Source organism: Dipodomys ordii, unplaced genomic scaffold, assembly GCF_000151885.1.
Source record: "Dipodomys ordii isolate 6190 unplaced genomic scaffold, Dord_2.0 Scaffold5, whole genome shotgun sequence".
Lineage (NCBI taxonomy): Eukaryota > Metazoa > Chordata > Mammalia > Rodentia > Heteromyidae > Dipodomys > Dipodomys ordii.
The window spans coordinates 9732711-9749241 of record NW_012267221.1 but is presented as its reverse complement, the minus strand read 5'-3'; the positions used below and the strand labels follow the sequence as shown (position 1 = coordinate 9749241).

The window sequence follows — 16531 nt, the reverse complement described above, 5'->3', positions numbered from 1 at the left end:
CTGTTCTTACACATATAGACCCAGAAATCTTGCTAGCACATCGTTTCGTAGAAACATGAACTCTGCAGTATGCTTACCTTGTTACGACTATCTCCTCTTAGTTTCACATGAATTTAATTTATAGTATATTAATTGAGATATTGAGGAGGTTAATAGGTAGTGTGCGCATGTTTCATTGCTCAATTAAATGGAACTCTTTAGGTAAGCTTAGGTAAGCTACTTCAGATGCCTTTGAATCGCTTCTTGCTTTCAAAAGATCATTAAGACCATTATGCAACACATTTTGAAAAACTCCTTGGTCAATGGTCTCTTCAAACATCAAGGCAGGCAAAGAAGATAAAGAGGCAGGTGATAGAGGGATGGTAATAATCATACTTAATAGGAAGTAACTTTGGATCCATCTGAATGAATGAACACAATAGTCCTCAATAAAGCTAGAGAATTTGACTACTTTGGGGACAAGATCACCTAAATGCCTACATCACTGTCACCCAAATTAGGTTTTATGTTCTCAAGGAAGGAAAGAAAGAAAATCTCAAAAGTAACAAGGTTATAAACTAGAATAAGAGTTAAATCATTGGACAGAAAGCAGGCATTCTTTCTTCCAATGTAATGCTTATTGGAAGTCAGCTCTTTTCAAGTAAGCTTTTGAGAGTCACTGTCCTCTAATTTTTTGAGGACTGGCTGGGGGTTTAGGCACAAAGAACTTTGATCTGTGCCTAATTTCTTGAAAATTTATATAATTTATTCATAAAGTTAAACTGATTAAATAAACATCTATTTAATTCCTACTAGATCATTTTGTCAAGTTCATCTAAAGATGTTTGGTAAGAATTCATACTTGAAATATATTCTTTTAAATATATTCAGGATGACCAAGGATTTCTCTTCCAAATGAAAGTAATACAAATATTTTTTTAAAGTACATTGGATGTTTAGTTTAAAAAAGTAGTCATGAGTTTGGCATAAGATAAAAAATTCGTGTTAAGGGTTTTTTTTTTATGTTTTTGTGTTTTTGTGTATTTAAATCTAAATCTAGATTTACTGACTCCTGGGCTCTTCCTTTTTCGGTTATTCTAAGATCCCTTGTAGAAAAAAAGGAATAAGCATAACTAAGAACAATAATTTCTTTAGGTCCATTTCAATGAGTTTTAGACATCCCTCCCCACCCTCCAAAAACAACAACAACAACAACAACATGGTTGTGTTGTTGGGGTTTTGTTTTTTGAGAGGCAGGGAGAGTGCTGGAGGAGTACGATTGATTAGAATACAGTGTAAATGTATGGAGATGCAACAATGAGCCCCCTATATAACTAACATAAGCTAAACAAACATCAAACAGTTGCATAACTTTGGCAATGGTCCCTGGCTAAAAGCAGTTGAGGACCTTTCCATCTTTGATCATCAATCAGACTGTGGATCTTTCCACAGCAAAGTTTCTGCCACAAGAGCTCACTAGTGGGAAGAAGATGGGCAGTGTGCTTCCTCTGCCTTTCCTAATTGGCCAGTAACCTTGAATGTGAAACAGCCTTGTCAGATGTTGAGAAACAAAAACAGTGAAGTTTATCCTTGACCCGGTCAGGGACACATTTGAAAGATACAGTGCCTACAAGATAGGAAAATGGACTGATGTTTTATTGGACTATCATTGAGAGTGAATTGTGTCTCAGGTGGCTCTTGAGAGACCAAGAAGTTTGATTCTTTCTTTTGTGGCATAACAATTGTGAAGGATCATGTTACCAGCCAAGCTGCAACATCTACAGAATCCCTGGGGGGGAAATTAAAATGAACTTACAGCAAAAGCAAAATCTAGTTATCCTCAAGTGCACTCTAGGTAGAACACACAAGAACTACATAGATTAATTTCGGTGGTTGCTTTGAAAGATACTGCGTCCACTTTCATCCTACTTGCCCAAATTAATTGCTCTAATAAGAATCTTACATGTTTTCTTGATCGCTGGTCTGTGGCTTGGGTTATGTGCCCAGTCCATTGCAATTTGAAAACATTGGCTTCTCTATTGTAATATCCATATGTCATTTATAGTGATTATTTTTTGAGTGTGTGAGTGTGTGTGTGTGTGTGTGTGTGTGTGTGTGTGTGTGTGTGTGTGTGTGTGCATGTGCAAGATCTTGAGAGAAGGAAGAAATAGAACTTTGGTCAAATAGCTATTAGTGTTAACTGTTAAGTGTATCCTCAGTTGAAAAACAGACTATGGGTTACAAAAATACTCTTTACCATTGCTGTTGGAATCTTCGCACAAGGCATGACTGTAGTTGTGTCCACTTACAGGTTAGAAGAGAATTTGGACCATACCAGTGTTTTAGATCTGGGTCTGCCTCCCAGTGGCAACACAGACCTGGGCAAGTCAAATGATTACTGTCAGACCCCAATTTTCTCATAATAAGGTTTCAAAAGAACTTTCTGACTGGGGAGCTTCGTGACTAATTGTTGAGGCTTATCCCAGCAAATTTCTAGTCTGTGCCTATTTAGCCACAGTGGGTGGTTCTCACGAAGATGAGAACATCTGAATAAACACTGGCTTGCTTTTTGAGAGTCAAGGCCAAAGCCCCCAGGAGCTTCAAAGTAGCTGCTGTCTCAGCCATCTGAAGATAATGACAATAACAAACATGAGTTCTAGAACAAATTTATCATTCGGCCTCCAACTACATGCTTTCTGGTAATAAGACTATAAGAGCAATACATTTTCAGTGTGGAAATTATGAAGATATAGAAATGAGAAAGAATATTCTAATTCACCCAACTTCCACCAAATGGTAATGACCATCATAGCACGTAGCATAGTCTTTCTCTTCTTCAGTCTTTCTCCAACAAATTGTGAAGAGCTATATGCAGTTATTTGTATGAATAAATAAGTTATATTATGTTTTCAATTGGCACTGTAGTAAATGTGGCTTCCCATGCCATTAAGAGTGCCACTGTAAAAGTGGCTAAGAATAACATATTAAAAGGATTATAATTCTCCCAGGCCCAGAGTTCAAGCCCCACGTCTGACCAAAAAAAAAGGATTATAATTATTGGGTAATATGTCAGATACTGTGCTAGGTTCTCTATGCTTATTATTTTAATATTATATTATTATGTATTATATAATATTAATATATTATATTAATTCTTATATTATCCCATGACATAGTCCCTATTTTTTCTCTTTTCAGAGAAGGAAGCTAAAGCTTCTTTAAATAGTGGAGTGGTTAAATAATTTGTAATTGGTTACCAAGGGGTGTAGCTGAGATTTGAATCCATGTCTTTCTTATCTGTGTTATGGTATCTATACCATATTTCACAATGTTTCTGTTTTATTGTAGGATTCCTTACTGTTTCCTATAAATAATTATGTAAACAACATTGAAGATAAGTTTTCTGCATTTTATTTATTTATATTTTTGGCAGTACTGGAGTTTGAACTCAGGCTTTGGGCCTGCTAGGTAAATGCTTTATCACTTGAGCCACACCTCTAGCCCTCTTTTCCTTTAGGATATATATATTTTTTTTTCTTCAGATAGGATTTTGAGCTTTGTGTCCCAGCAGGTCTTGAACTATGATCCTCTTACCTATGCCTCCCGCATAGTTGGAATAACAAATGTGATCCACCACACTTTGCTAATTTGTTGAGGTAAAAACATTGTTAACTTTTTGCCTGACTGGCCTTGAACCCTAATCCTCCCAATCTCTGCTTCCTGGGAAGCTGGATACAGGAAATGAGCCAATACACCCAACCTTTGCATTTTAAATGAAAATTATTTAAATTAGAATCTTTAAATTCTAGGTGTGATATCACTGATTTAACAAATATGCATACCCTCAGAATAAGTTTTCTTGAATTATTTTTCTTTTTGTCAGTCGTGGGACTTGAACTCCGGGCTTGGGTGCTGTCCCTGTGCTCTTTAGCTCAAGGTGAGCACTCTACCTCTTGAGCCACAGCCCCACTTCCAGTTTTCTGGTAATTTATTGGAGATAAATGTCTCATGGACTTTTCTGCCCGGGCTGGCTTTGAACCTTGATCCTCAGATCTCAGCCTCCTGAGTAGCTAGGATTATAGGCATGAGCCACCGGCGCCTGGCTTTTTCTTGAATTTTTAAATTCTGTAGAAAATATATTTTCAGTTTAGGCAACATTACATCATTGGATTATTGCCATTGAATTAAATTCTCCCTTTGTCTCTCTCCTTTTTCTTTTTTGAACTATATCCACAATTGATGAACTCAGGGCCTCAGGCACTCTACTACTAAGCCATATCAGCCACCCAAATTTGATTCATTACTTTCAAGTTTTAATCTTGTTTTTGAAAAATTCACCAGTCTTTTGCTTTCCTAATTTTACTAGGAATCACACATTTTAGTTTAATGTGAACAAAATACTCTTCTTTACTTTGTGTCTTTAGTCACCTACCTGGCTTTGATGGCCAATTCAGGATGATCTGGAACAATGCTTGGAGCTCAGATATTTCTAAGAGAAGGCTATGTTAAAATTTTTATTTACAAATAGAAGAGAAATTTCTATTCAGATTAGAGTATGCTTTTGAGCATGACTTGACATTAAAGTTTGCTATTGTGGTGCCTACTTCTTCATAATTGATAATATTAAAGTGTTTGTTTGCTGTACACGAGAGAAGAGGTTAGCCAGCAGAGCAGATATTTTCTGAGAGTTGCTTTCAAAGACAACCCCAACTTTTCTCTGGTCAGGTCTGCCCCTCTTGGTTCAAAGAACAATTGCGAGGACGATTGTACTTCAGGAAATAGTAGGAAAAGGCAGATTTGGCGAGGTGTGGCATGGTAAGTGGTGTGGTGAAGATGTGGCTGTGAAGATATTCTCCTCCAGAGATGAGAGATCTTGGTTTCGTGAGGCAGAAATCTACCAGACGGTGATGCTGCGACATGAAAACATCCTTGGTTTCATCGCTGCTGACAACAAAGGTATTGTCAACTAAAAATATCATATGCATTCTCAAATAAGGCTAAATCTGTTGGTTTGTTTGTTTGTTTTTTTGGTGGTGGGGCTTTAATTTAGGGCCTGGCACTCTCCCATACCTTTTTGCTTAAAGTTAATGCTCTACCACTTGCGACACATTTCCATATTTTTTTTTGATGGTTAAGTGGACATAAAGAGTTTCATGGACTTTGTTGCTCTTGCTGTCTTCAAGCTATGAACCTCAGAACTCAGGCTCCTGAGAACCAAGGGACTAGAGGCATGAGCCACTGATCCCTGGCTAATCTGTTTGTTTTTAATCAAAACTACATAAAAGTCTAATTTCTTTATTGGGCAAAGAAAATTCTTTCTTCTTTTCCTTAAATAACGTCACATAAACATAGAATAAAGCCAGGTAAGTGACTGATAGAAAATCATAATAATGAAATGGCCATATTTGATGACTCAGGTGGAACATGAACCAACCAATCAAAACAGAAGTCTCAGCAGTAGCCCATCCCATAGGTTTTCATTTTTCAGTAGCTGGTGGGTAATGGAAAGATCTGAGGCATCTTCAAAGGCAAGAGCAATGGGATGTCAGTGGGAGTATTGAATAGAAGCTGTTTACCAGCCAGAATGCAAACATTTCTGCATTTTACTAAGAAATACAAAACTGAATGCTAACCTTTATCAAGAATCTATTTTTCATCTGTATAACAGGCTTCTTCAGGACTCAAGTTTTCAACAAATGTTATCTTTACATTCTGTTAGAATGATGGCAGGCAAGAAAATTTCAGTGAAAGCTTCTAGTAGTGCTGCTTTGAATATAATATATATTTTAAAATTTAACATTAAGAAAATCTAAACTTTTTTTAGCTAACTGGAGGGAAAATGGAGCATCAGCTCTCTAGAATTTTCTAATATTTCTAAAATATTTCATAGATACCTGAGTAATCATTAGCTGCATATGAACCTGTGGATTACTTTTTTTTTCAATAAAGGTTTTACCTTCTAAAGTATTCAAGGAAGAGTAATTAGTGGACTCACAGTTACAACCTTATTAAAAACAATAAAGGCTACAGTGAATAATCTCTGGGTGTTAGGCATCTAATAGTGCCTGAATAAATTAGAAACCTATGGTTATTTTGATCAAATATAAATTTGTTCATAAAAGTACTCATAATGAAGAGGGGGTTAGCATTTATCATATATTTTGGCCATTATAGTGTTTTCTGATGATTTTCTAATCTCTGACTATCTAGGAGGAAATATAGTAAAGCCAAGATGAACTTAAAGAGTAAGTTTTTTCCCAAATTCTTAACAGCCTGAACTTTAAAACTACATCCAGACTTGAAGAAAGAGACATTTCTTGTTTGGCTACTAGGCAATTTTCCCCTCCTAATCTTGTCCTATCCTACCTGATGGTTAGGCTAATTAGCAATGCAATCAACTCCAACTTTGCTATGACTGTGATAAGTTGACTCATCTCGATGGACTAATGTAATCACGGTGTTTGTTGGATTATAAAACAACATGCAAAGCAAATCATCTGATCATCATCAGTTTTCTCTAATTTAATTGGTCTAGCTCTGCCATATCCTTACCTGTCAACCTGTTTTTCTAATATTCTTTAACCTTCCTGAATTCCCTTATCTTTTGCAACATTTATAGTTTTACTTGTTAGTCAACTGTCTGACAAAGATTGAGGGGGGTGTTAAAAATAGCCACTACCTGACAATAAAGGAGAGAATGTAAGGTTGAGCTTTTCATTTGATCAGTTTCTTAGTGATCTTATCATTATGTTGATATTTGTGTTCCTAGGAAATCTTATGGCTAACTGGGCTTGGAAGATAAATACTTTGATAACAAAGAGCTCCTCTAACACAGCATCTGGCAAGAGAGATTCTTAGCAAATGTTTATTATAGATTCTGTTCACTGAGTATCAGAACTGGTCAGAGTATTTTATATATTTTATTTAGAAAACTAATGTTGGTCCTGGGTGCTCTAATACTTAGTGAAGTGTTAGACTAATTTCTCTTTTAAAAGTCATTAAATAAACATGAGTGGATTTACTGAGTTAATGAAGTAAGTTACCTTGAAAATGTCTATCATTTTGTTTGGCTCTTTATATAAGGGTTTAGGGAAAGTCATCAATTTCTTATTTTGAATGGAACATAAATATGGCCATTCATTGTTTGAATGTTAGCAAGTCTGTGATAGTAAAAATACCTTTGAAATTTTGTTTTATTTATCATTTCCATTGACATAATCTTTTTTAAAAGCTGAAGTAATTTATAACACAGTACCGAGCACATGAAAGCCTGTCAGTTATACCACCTACCATTGATTATTATTGCTAGCAGGTACAGATTAGAGGGAATAAGAAATGAATGGTTCAGTTATTAGAATTATTGTTTTTCAATTTCTGATTGATGGAGGGTTCTCATATCCCAACAACAATGATTCATTGAGAATTTTGTACATTACTCCCTACTAAATGAATTAACATGCCTCTGTTATCAAGACTTTTAAATACTAACATTTGTTAACATGCTTTTGAATTCTTTCTTAACATATATTAACAGCCACACATCATGTTTTCCTGTTAGATAATGGAACATGGACTCAACTCTGGCTTGTATCTGAGTATCATGAACAAGGCTCCCTGTATGACTACTTGAACAGAAACATAGTGACTGAAGCTGGAATGGTCAGACTTGCACTTTCAATAGCTAGCGGTCTGGCTCACCTCCACATGGAGATTGTTGGGACACAAGGTATGTAGTTCCTTTCCAACCTCTTCTGCTCAAATAAGAGAATGACTATTAAGTTGTCTTAGTAGTCAAGTTGTTTTAGTACTTAATTGTACTTTAGTTCCTTAAGACAATATCAAATATAAAGGAACACAGGGTAATTTATGACCATAAGGTACTTAATGAAAGTGATATAGCCATCATTCACATATTTTACATCATTTTCTATATAAACCACAATATAATTTTATTCTCAGTAGCTTTGTCTGTGTCATCTAACCATATGCCTGCAGATCTTGTACTGGTAGCAAAAGCTCTATATTCAAGAATAAAAAGAATTTAAATTTCATCTCTTATGGGGCTGGGAAGGTGGCTCAGTGGTAGAGTGCTTGCCTCGCATGAGGCCCTGAGTTTGATTCCTCAGCACCACATAAACAGAAAAAGCCAGAAGTGGCACTGTTGCTCAAGTGGTAGAGCACTAGCTTTGAGCTGAAGAGCTGAGGGACAGCACCCAGGCCCAGAGTGCAAGCCCCACAACCGACCAAAAACATTTTTTTCATCTCTTATAATTAAAAAGTCAGAAAAGATATAATCATAATAGAGTATTTGAATATCATCTAGTTAACGGCCAAATAATATTATTTCCTCAATTCATTGACTTAAAAAAATGATCAACAGATTAATGGTTCTCAAATTTGGGCTCATGAAAATTTACACTCTTACAAATTATTACAAACTCTGAAAAAGCTTTTGAGTATGTAGGCTACATTAATACTTGCCATAATAGAATTAAAATTGGGAAAGTAAACAATATTACTGTCAAAGAAATAGCAATTAACTAAATGTTAATGTAAAGAACAGTTTTTAAACATTCCATCATGTTTTGTGATACAGAAAACCTATTTGGTGAAAATAATATTTTTATTTTCTGCACATCTGTTTAATGTCTAACTTATGGACTAGATTTTCATATCTGTTTTTAATTAAATCTTTGTGTTTTAGTTGAAATGAAGAAAAGACAGGATCTCACAAATAATATAGTTAGAAAATACTCTCAAGTATGTCCATAGAGCCTTAGTTCACATTTGGGAACCGCTGATCTAGGGTAGTAAAACATTGAATTTAGTTAGAATATATTTGCTATGACCTGGGGGCGGGGGGGGGGGGGCGCGTGTGTGCACATGCAGATGCTGGCCCTGAATTTAACTCAGGAGCAGGCACTCTTCCTGAGATTTTTTTTCCCTCAAGGCTAGCACTCTACTACTTGAGCTGTGCCTCCACTTTCACAGACTTTCCTGCCTGAGCTGGCTTCAAACCATGACCCTCAGATCTCAGCCCTCTGAGTAGCTAGTATTACAGGTGGAAGCCACTGGCACCCAGCTTTTGCTGTGATCTTATGAACACATAGTAATGCTAATTCTTTCTGCATTTCCTCAAAAATGTATTGGTGCCTACCAAATGTCATGTAGTGTTTTAAACATTGGAGGCACAATGACAAGACATAATTCAGTGTAGAAAAACAGATGGATAGACATACTTCAGAATAAGTAACACAATCTAGATAGTAATGAGAGCTCTTAAGAAAGCAAATGGGAGGGTAGATCTAGTGGTGTCCAACTGTAATCTCAGTGACTCAAGAAGAAGAAATAGGAAGATCATAGTTTGATGTTAGCCTAGACAAAGTTAGGGAGAACTAATCTCAAAGACACACTAAAAGCTGAAATGTAATGCCCTGAGTTAAATACCTAGAACCACCATGTTAAAATCAAATCAATCAATCAATCACCAATCAATGGAGTGTCCTGATGAAGGGCCTGAAGTGGAGGCTAGTATGTAAGGGAAGAACTGTTTGAGAACGTGATAGTTGAGCTAAGTATTTAAAATGATTTCTCTTAGAACCATTGTCTTCAGTAAGAAAGTGGTAAATATGTTTTCCTTATACTTTGTAGGTAAACCTGCCATTGCTCATCGAGATATAAAGTCAAAAAATATCTTAGTGAAAAAGTGTGAAACATGTGCCATAGCCGACCTCGGGTTGGCTGTAAAGCACGATTCAGTACTGAACACGATCGACATACCTCAGAACCCAAGGGTGGGAACCAAGAGGTAAGCTGGCTCACTGTGGGAAAAGGAATGCCCATGGTGTATCGAGGGCTCAGGTCTCAAGTGGAGACATACTTGACCCAAGGAAACAGCAGGTTTTACTGAGTCACTGAGAAGTCAGTGGATCCAATAAGTTTAAAGTGGGAGAGATGACATTTTAAGACCATATGGCTAAGTCAGTTGGATTTAGAGTCCAGTGCTGGGAACTGGGAAGAGGGAGTATATGTTATTTCTAGCGTGTCACCTTCTCTAGGTGCATTTTCCTACCAATAAGAAAAATCCTTCAGCAATGTATAGCTTCTCCAAAGCCTTTATCCATCATAGGTAAACTGAATATGAGGTGTGGCTCTACGTGGTCACATTCTAAACAACAGGTGTAGCATTGGTATATTGAGAGGTTAGGGACCCTCTATAATAAATATATATTTGTATGTGTGTGCGTATGTGTGTGCTATTACGTCTCCTTCATATTTAAATACACGACCTAGCAATTTATGCATTATCTACAGTTGTACTTACTTTTAAATTTCCTGAGGTGGTATGTAGTAATGTGGGTTTGGACACAGTTGCCATCTACAGGAACCAAATGTACAAAACATAAGGAGAAGCATTGTATAAATGGCATATACAGCACATAAGGCAGGACAGGCCCATGGTCATGGTATTTCTGGTATGTTTCTCATTCTGGACAGCAGGTGGCCACCCAGCCAATCCACTTCCATTTCCTCTACTTAAATTTCAGTCTCCAGGCTGCTTTGACATATTTCCAGAGATCTTGACCTTGAGCTCAAAACATTTACCTCCAGTTGTTAAAAGCCATGGAGAGAAGGTAGTATAGCTGGCTTCTAAGGTGTATTTGGAATCTCAGGACAGTGCCTTTGAGTTCTTTGCTAAGTTTCCTAGGAGACATTAATTAAATAATTAATTAACCAGAAGGGTAGCAGTTACGTAAATCAGGCAAAGAGTATATTTCCTTTTGGTCAGTGTCACCCTTTCCCTTGCTCTATTCCAGGTTCCCCCCCTCCCATCCCACCCATAAGTTGTATACTTCATTTTCAACATGGTGTCCTGTGAGTGTCATTGCTGAATTTGTTTGCCCTTTGTCCCTCCATTTCTGTGCTTTCCATTATATTCCCAAAGATATGTAGATCAACAAACAAAAAAGAAAAATCCAGCCTTAACTTTTCCATGTGACTGACCCCACATTAGGGCTGCTTTCCTTCCCTCCCTCCTTCTTTCTTTCTCTTCTTTCCTTCCTGCCTCCCTCCCTTTCCTGCCTCCCTCTCCTTCCTTCCTTCCTTCCTTCCTTCCTTCCTTCCTTCCTTCCTTCCTTCCTTCCTTCCTCTTCCTCGCTCTCTCTTATTTTCTTTCCCTCTTTCTCTCTTTCATTTTCTTTGTTTGTTTGTTTGGTTTTTGATACCAGTCTCAAGGCTAGAACTCTGGGTCTGGACACTGTCTCGGAGCCTCTTTTCTCAAGGCTAGTGCTTTACCATTTGAGCTACAGCTCCACTTCAGCTGCTTTGGTAGGTTAGTGGAGATAAGAATCTTACAAACTTTTCTGCTCTGGCTGGTTTCAAACCATGAACCTCAGATCTCATTTTTCTAAGATCTCATTTTCCTAGGACTGTAGATGTGAGCCATCTTAATTTATACTTTGTACCCAGGTTTATTAAGATTTTATTTTATTGGACTGCTGAAAAGTCATACACAGAATCTGTCATGTGTGTGTGTTTTTGAAGGTACATGGCTCCAGAAATGCTGGATGATACAATGAACTTGAATATTTTCGAGTCCTTCAAAAGAGCTGACATCTATTCTGTTGGTCTAGTTTACTGGGAAATAGCCCGAAGGTGTTCAGTTGGAGGTAAGATTTTTGAAAATAATCCTTTTTGTCTGCTTTACCTTTCCTTGATACTCTGAATACAAATGTGACTATCTTTTTTCCCCCTAAGTACTATATCAAATCATTTTAAAACTTTTAAGAGATTGCCTTTTGGTGCTATCTTTTCAGGGATAAAAGTGGAGCATGCTGCTTTATATACTGGAGATTTTGTATTTTGAGTTCTGCTGAGATGGAGATGACAGTTGTCCTGGAAATTCTGATTCCTGTAATGCTGCTTTGTGAACCACTTGAAAATTATCTTAAGTCTGTGTATAGTTATTTGTAGCTTATATGTTAAAGAAGTTTCATGACTTCTCAAGACTGTAGGACTTAAGCTAGATTTTTCTTTCTTAGCCTTTTCTTGTTCATTATTTTTCCCTTTCATGTGCTGAATGTGAGGTGAGTCTGGGTGAGTAAAGCATAGGTTATGTGAGCAAAGACAAACTTGGTGCCTCTTAATAACAGAAAGAAGAAATTGAGTGTACAAAAGCCGACACACACACAGTCTGATGAAATTGGGGAAACGATTGATAAAAGTTAAATATTGATAGAATATGATTTATAGAAGTTATACTTTTTTTAAGAGACTGGAGGAGTTGCAAGTTAAGCACTTTCACTAGCAAGACAAGTGCTCTGCCACTTGAGCCAGCCTCTAGCCCTTTTTGCTTTCTTTTTTTTTTTAAGACTGTCTTTGATTTTTGCACCATCCAACTGGAGACTAAGATTCTACCTCTGTCTTCCACATAGCTAGGATCACACATGTGATGCTGTTTATTAATGGAGATACAAGATCTCAGAGGCAGATCTCAAATCGTGATCCTTCCTATTTCTGCCTCCAAGGTACAGGACACCATGTATAGTTTTTATTTTAGATGAGATCTTCTTAGAATGAAGCTTTAATTTAGCAACTCCTTGAATGTCAGACTTCAGGCAAGTCTCACTTTCTTTATCTTGAAGATGAAGATGATGAAGCTGGCTCCTTGGTTTCAGTGACTTAAGGAATTTTTGTGAAGCTTATATTACTACTGAGTAAGCATTCAATGAAAATGTCACTGTCCTTTTTGCAATGTGTATTGATACCACTTTTTGTTTCATCAATCTTGCAGATTTCACTAACGTCTTATAAGATTAAAATACACTACAAAAACAACCTCTTCTCTTTTTATTCATAAATGAATTGTAAAAATTCAAGAACATGAAACTCTTCATAGAAAGAAACTAATTGGAGTTTTGAGGAATAGGAGGTCTGAAATCTCTCATCTGGGTTTAGATTCCAGATCTGCCAGTTACTAGCTGCATATTCCTGAATACATTCACAATACTCTGCCTCAGTCTCCTCATCTGTAATCTAGGGTGATGTGGTACCTTCATTGGCCCACGATTTGAGGGATAATTAGTTTTAAAAAATGAATGTGGCACATCATTCATTACTAACACATTCATCACTTTTATTTTATTTCATTTGTCAGTTGTGGGGTTTGAACTCAGGGCCTGGGTGCTGTTCCTGAACCTCTTTGTGCTTAAGACTAACACTCTACCATTTGAGCCACAGTGTCACTTCTGGTTTTTGAGTGTTTAATTGGAGATAAGAGTCTCATGGGTACTTTTCTGCCCCGGATGGCTTCGAAGCACGATCTTCCGATCTTAGCTTCCTGAGTAGCTAGGATTACAGTTGTGAGTCACTGGCTCCTGGCTTATTTTATTTTTTAAAATTATCTTTAAGTAGTTGTACAAAGGCAGTGCCATACAGCAAAGCACTTTATGAATACAATGCATCTTGATCACTGTTGCTCCCTTCAATATTCTCACTCATCCTTCAGCCCACACCTACCCTAGCTTTTCTTAACTTTTTGTATAAGTTACACATTGACATTTGTCTAAGCTTTCTTTTTGTTTTTTTCTCTCTACATATTTTAATATGAAGGACATAGTTAATGAGAACAATTTTATAAGGAATTTCTTGGAATTCAAGTTCTATTCTATTCACTAAAGCCTCTTTTGTCTTTGGAACGGAGATTTTATAAACATTAACCCTTACATTTTCAACTGTTTACATGTCTAGAATATTCTAAAATGTCAACAAGAGAAAGTGAACGTTTACAAGGTTGCCTAACAACTTCCAGAAAGAAAGCTATTTTTTTTTTGCAATTTTATTTGCTGGAGTTATATACTTCATTCACAGACGAATGTAGCTAAGCTGGAGAAAGTAGGTACTCTTAGTCACACAATGATTTATATAAATAAAAATTCACAAAATTTTCACTGGAGATAATCTTTAATTTTGGTTTTTTAATGGTACTGGGGTTTGAGCTCACAGCCTCACACGTGCTAGACAGGTAATACTTGAGCCAACCTCCAGCCCTTAAGTTTATTGGAGATAAGAGTCTTATGGACTTTCCTGCTTGGACTGGCTTTGAACTGAGATTCTCAGATCTCAGCCTGCTAAGTAGCTAGGAGTAAAGAAATGAGCTGTTCTAGTTTTTGTTTTGTTTTGTTTTGTTGAGAGAGTCTCGCCTTTGGCACAGACCGACTCTGCTTCCAGCTACAACTGGGGTAACAGGCATAAATCTCCAGATTTTTCTTGAAAAGGTATCTTCAGAATTGTTTTGTTTAAGCTGATATGGACCCTCAACACTCTCAATGTTAGCCTCCTCTATAGCTGGGATGGTAAGCACAAACCACCACTCCCAGCTTGAGGGCTTAGAAGGAGTCTTACAAATTTTTCTACCCAAGTTGGCCTCAAATCACAAACCCAACCTCCCAAGTAGCTAGAATTACACATAGGAGCCACCAAAAGCTTGGATAAAAAAAACACTAATATAATCATAAAAATTATACATTGTATTATATATAATAAATATATGTTCTTATATTTCAAGTATATAAACTTTTATAACTTTACAAAATAACTTCAATGAGTGCTTTTAAATGGAGTCCTTGGTTTTATTGTGATACATTATTTTAATGAACTTGGGCTTTCCAGTTTTCTAGGGTGGCACTTATGCCTAGAAGACCAAATTTGTATTAGTTTGAAGTAGGCATCCTTATTGGTTATTTTGTAGGAAAACTGATTCTACAAATCTCTTGTAGGAATTGTTGAGGAATATCAGTTGCCTTATTATGACATGGTGCCTTCAGACCCCTCAATTGAGGAAATGAGGAAGGTTGTTTGTGACCAGAAGTTGCGACCCAGTATCCCAAACCAGTGGCAAAGCTGTGAAGTAAGGCTTTTATGTTATTTTTTCTAATATATGCCCCTACCCTTATTATATTATTTTAGGTGAATATCATTGTTGTATATTTATTATAATTCTCTTCTATCTCTTTTTTTGGGCTGGTTCTGGGGATTGAACTCAGGGTCTTGGCACTGTCCCTGAGCATTATTTTTGCACAAGGCTAGCACTCTACCACTTGAGCCACAACTACACTTCTGTTGTTTCGGTGCTTAATTGGAGATAAGAATCTCTTAGATGTTCCTATCTGGGCTAACTTTGAATTATGATCCTCAGATCACACCCTCCTGATTAGTTAGTTACGACTACAAGTGAAAGCCACTCGCACCTGGCTTATAATTTTTTGTTGTGTTTTGTTTACTTTTTTTGTCTTATTTTTTTGAGATAGAACCTCACTCTAGCCTGGACTGCTCTCAAACTCCTAATTCAGTCTCCTGAGTGTTGGCATTATAAAAGTACCAAACTCTAAACCTCTAAAAGTTAGCCATCCTACTACATTCCCAGGAATCAATAAATTGAATGCTCAATTACATTGCTAATATTTGTATCTTGATAAGCATTTTGTTGTTGTTGTTGTTTTTGTTGGTTGGTTGTAGGGCTTGAACTCTGGGGCTTGGGTGCTGTCCCTGAGCTCTTCAGCTCAAGGCAAGCAGTCTACCACTTGAGCCACAGCACCACTTCCAGTTTTCTGGTGGTTAATTGGAGATAAGTCTCATGGACTTTCCTGTCTGGGCTGGCTTCGAACTGTGATCCTCAGATCTCAGGCTCCTGAGTAGCTAGGATTAGAGTCATGAGCTACTGGTGCCTGGACTTGATAAGCATTTTTAAAGGAGCTTGGTCCCAATGTTATTTTCATGTTTAGAGTTCACTGTGGGTTTTTTTGTTTGTTTGTTCATTTGATTGTTTATTGCTGTTTTTAGCTTTTCAAAGTTTGACAAAAATTTCTGGGTCCGTGGTTTTGCTTCTTTTCTATTGTGTTTCATGAAAAGTAGCTAAAACTTTTTATGTTTTTCTTATAAAGGCACTCCGGGTCATGGGAAGAATAATGCGTGAGTGCTGGTATGCCAGTGGGGCAGCCCGCCTAACGGCCCTTCGAATTAAGAAAACCATTTCTCAACTTTGTGTCAAGGACGATTGCAAAGCCTAATTATAATAACCATGTCCCAAGGAAATCTCTCACAGCTTTCTTTCTTGCTTCTCTGCTTTATTTGTGAATGTTTTTTGCTTTTTTGTTTTGCTTGATTTGGTTTGGTTCTACCTCAAAGATAATTCAGAACAGTGTTTAAGTGCCCAAAGGCAGCATGAAAAGATGACTTCAAGTTATGCATGGACAGACATTAACTTTACCCAATCTCCATGTTGTCTTTGATTTTACTTTAAAAGGTGGCTTGTCAACTCATCTTTTTATTTAATGAGAAAGAATAAAAGTATGAAGAATGAAAGTATAAAATAAGCTATATAAAATAATAACAGTCAGGAAAGGCTTCATTTTTTTTACTTGAACCAAGAGCATATGAATGGAGACAAATGTAGAGTTTTTCTGATGTGAAAACATATTCATTAGAAATGTGAATTATAGAATGTATAGATAAACAGAGTTTAAATCATGCAATCTATGCTTTTCCGTGTTTA

At 36.7% G+C, this 16531-nt stretch overlaps 1 protein-coding gene across 3 annotated transcripts in view; it reads left to right on the top strand.

Moving 5' to 3' along the window:
• Acvr1c (activin A receptor, type IC) overlaps positions 1–16233 on the top strand; it is a 75281-nt gene extending 59048 nt beyond the window's left edge. For 2 of the 3 annotated variants that reach the window (XM_013028205.1, XM_013028194.1), the window contains exons 3-8: positions 4705–4935; positions 7538–7705; positions 9631–9787; positions 11524–11648; positions 14757–14887; positions 15921–16233. In XM_013028205.1, coding sequence (XP_012883659.1) covers positions 4705–4935; positions 7538–7705; positions 9631–9787; positions 11524–11648; positions 14757–14887; positions 15921–16046 — 938 coding nt within the window. In that variant the 3' untranslated portion in view covers positions 16047–16233. The remainder of the gene's footprint in view (positions 1–4704; positions 4936–7537; positions 7706–9630; positions 9788–11523; positions 11649–14756; positions 14888–15920) is intronic. The other variant, XM_013028213.1, reaches the window with a different exon arrangement.
• The last annotated feature ends 298 nt before the right edge of the window (positions 16234–16531 follow it).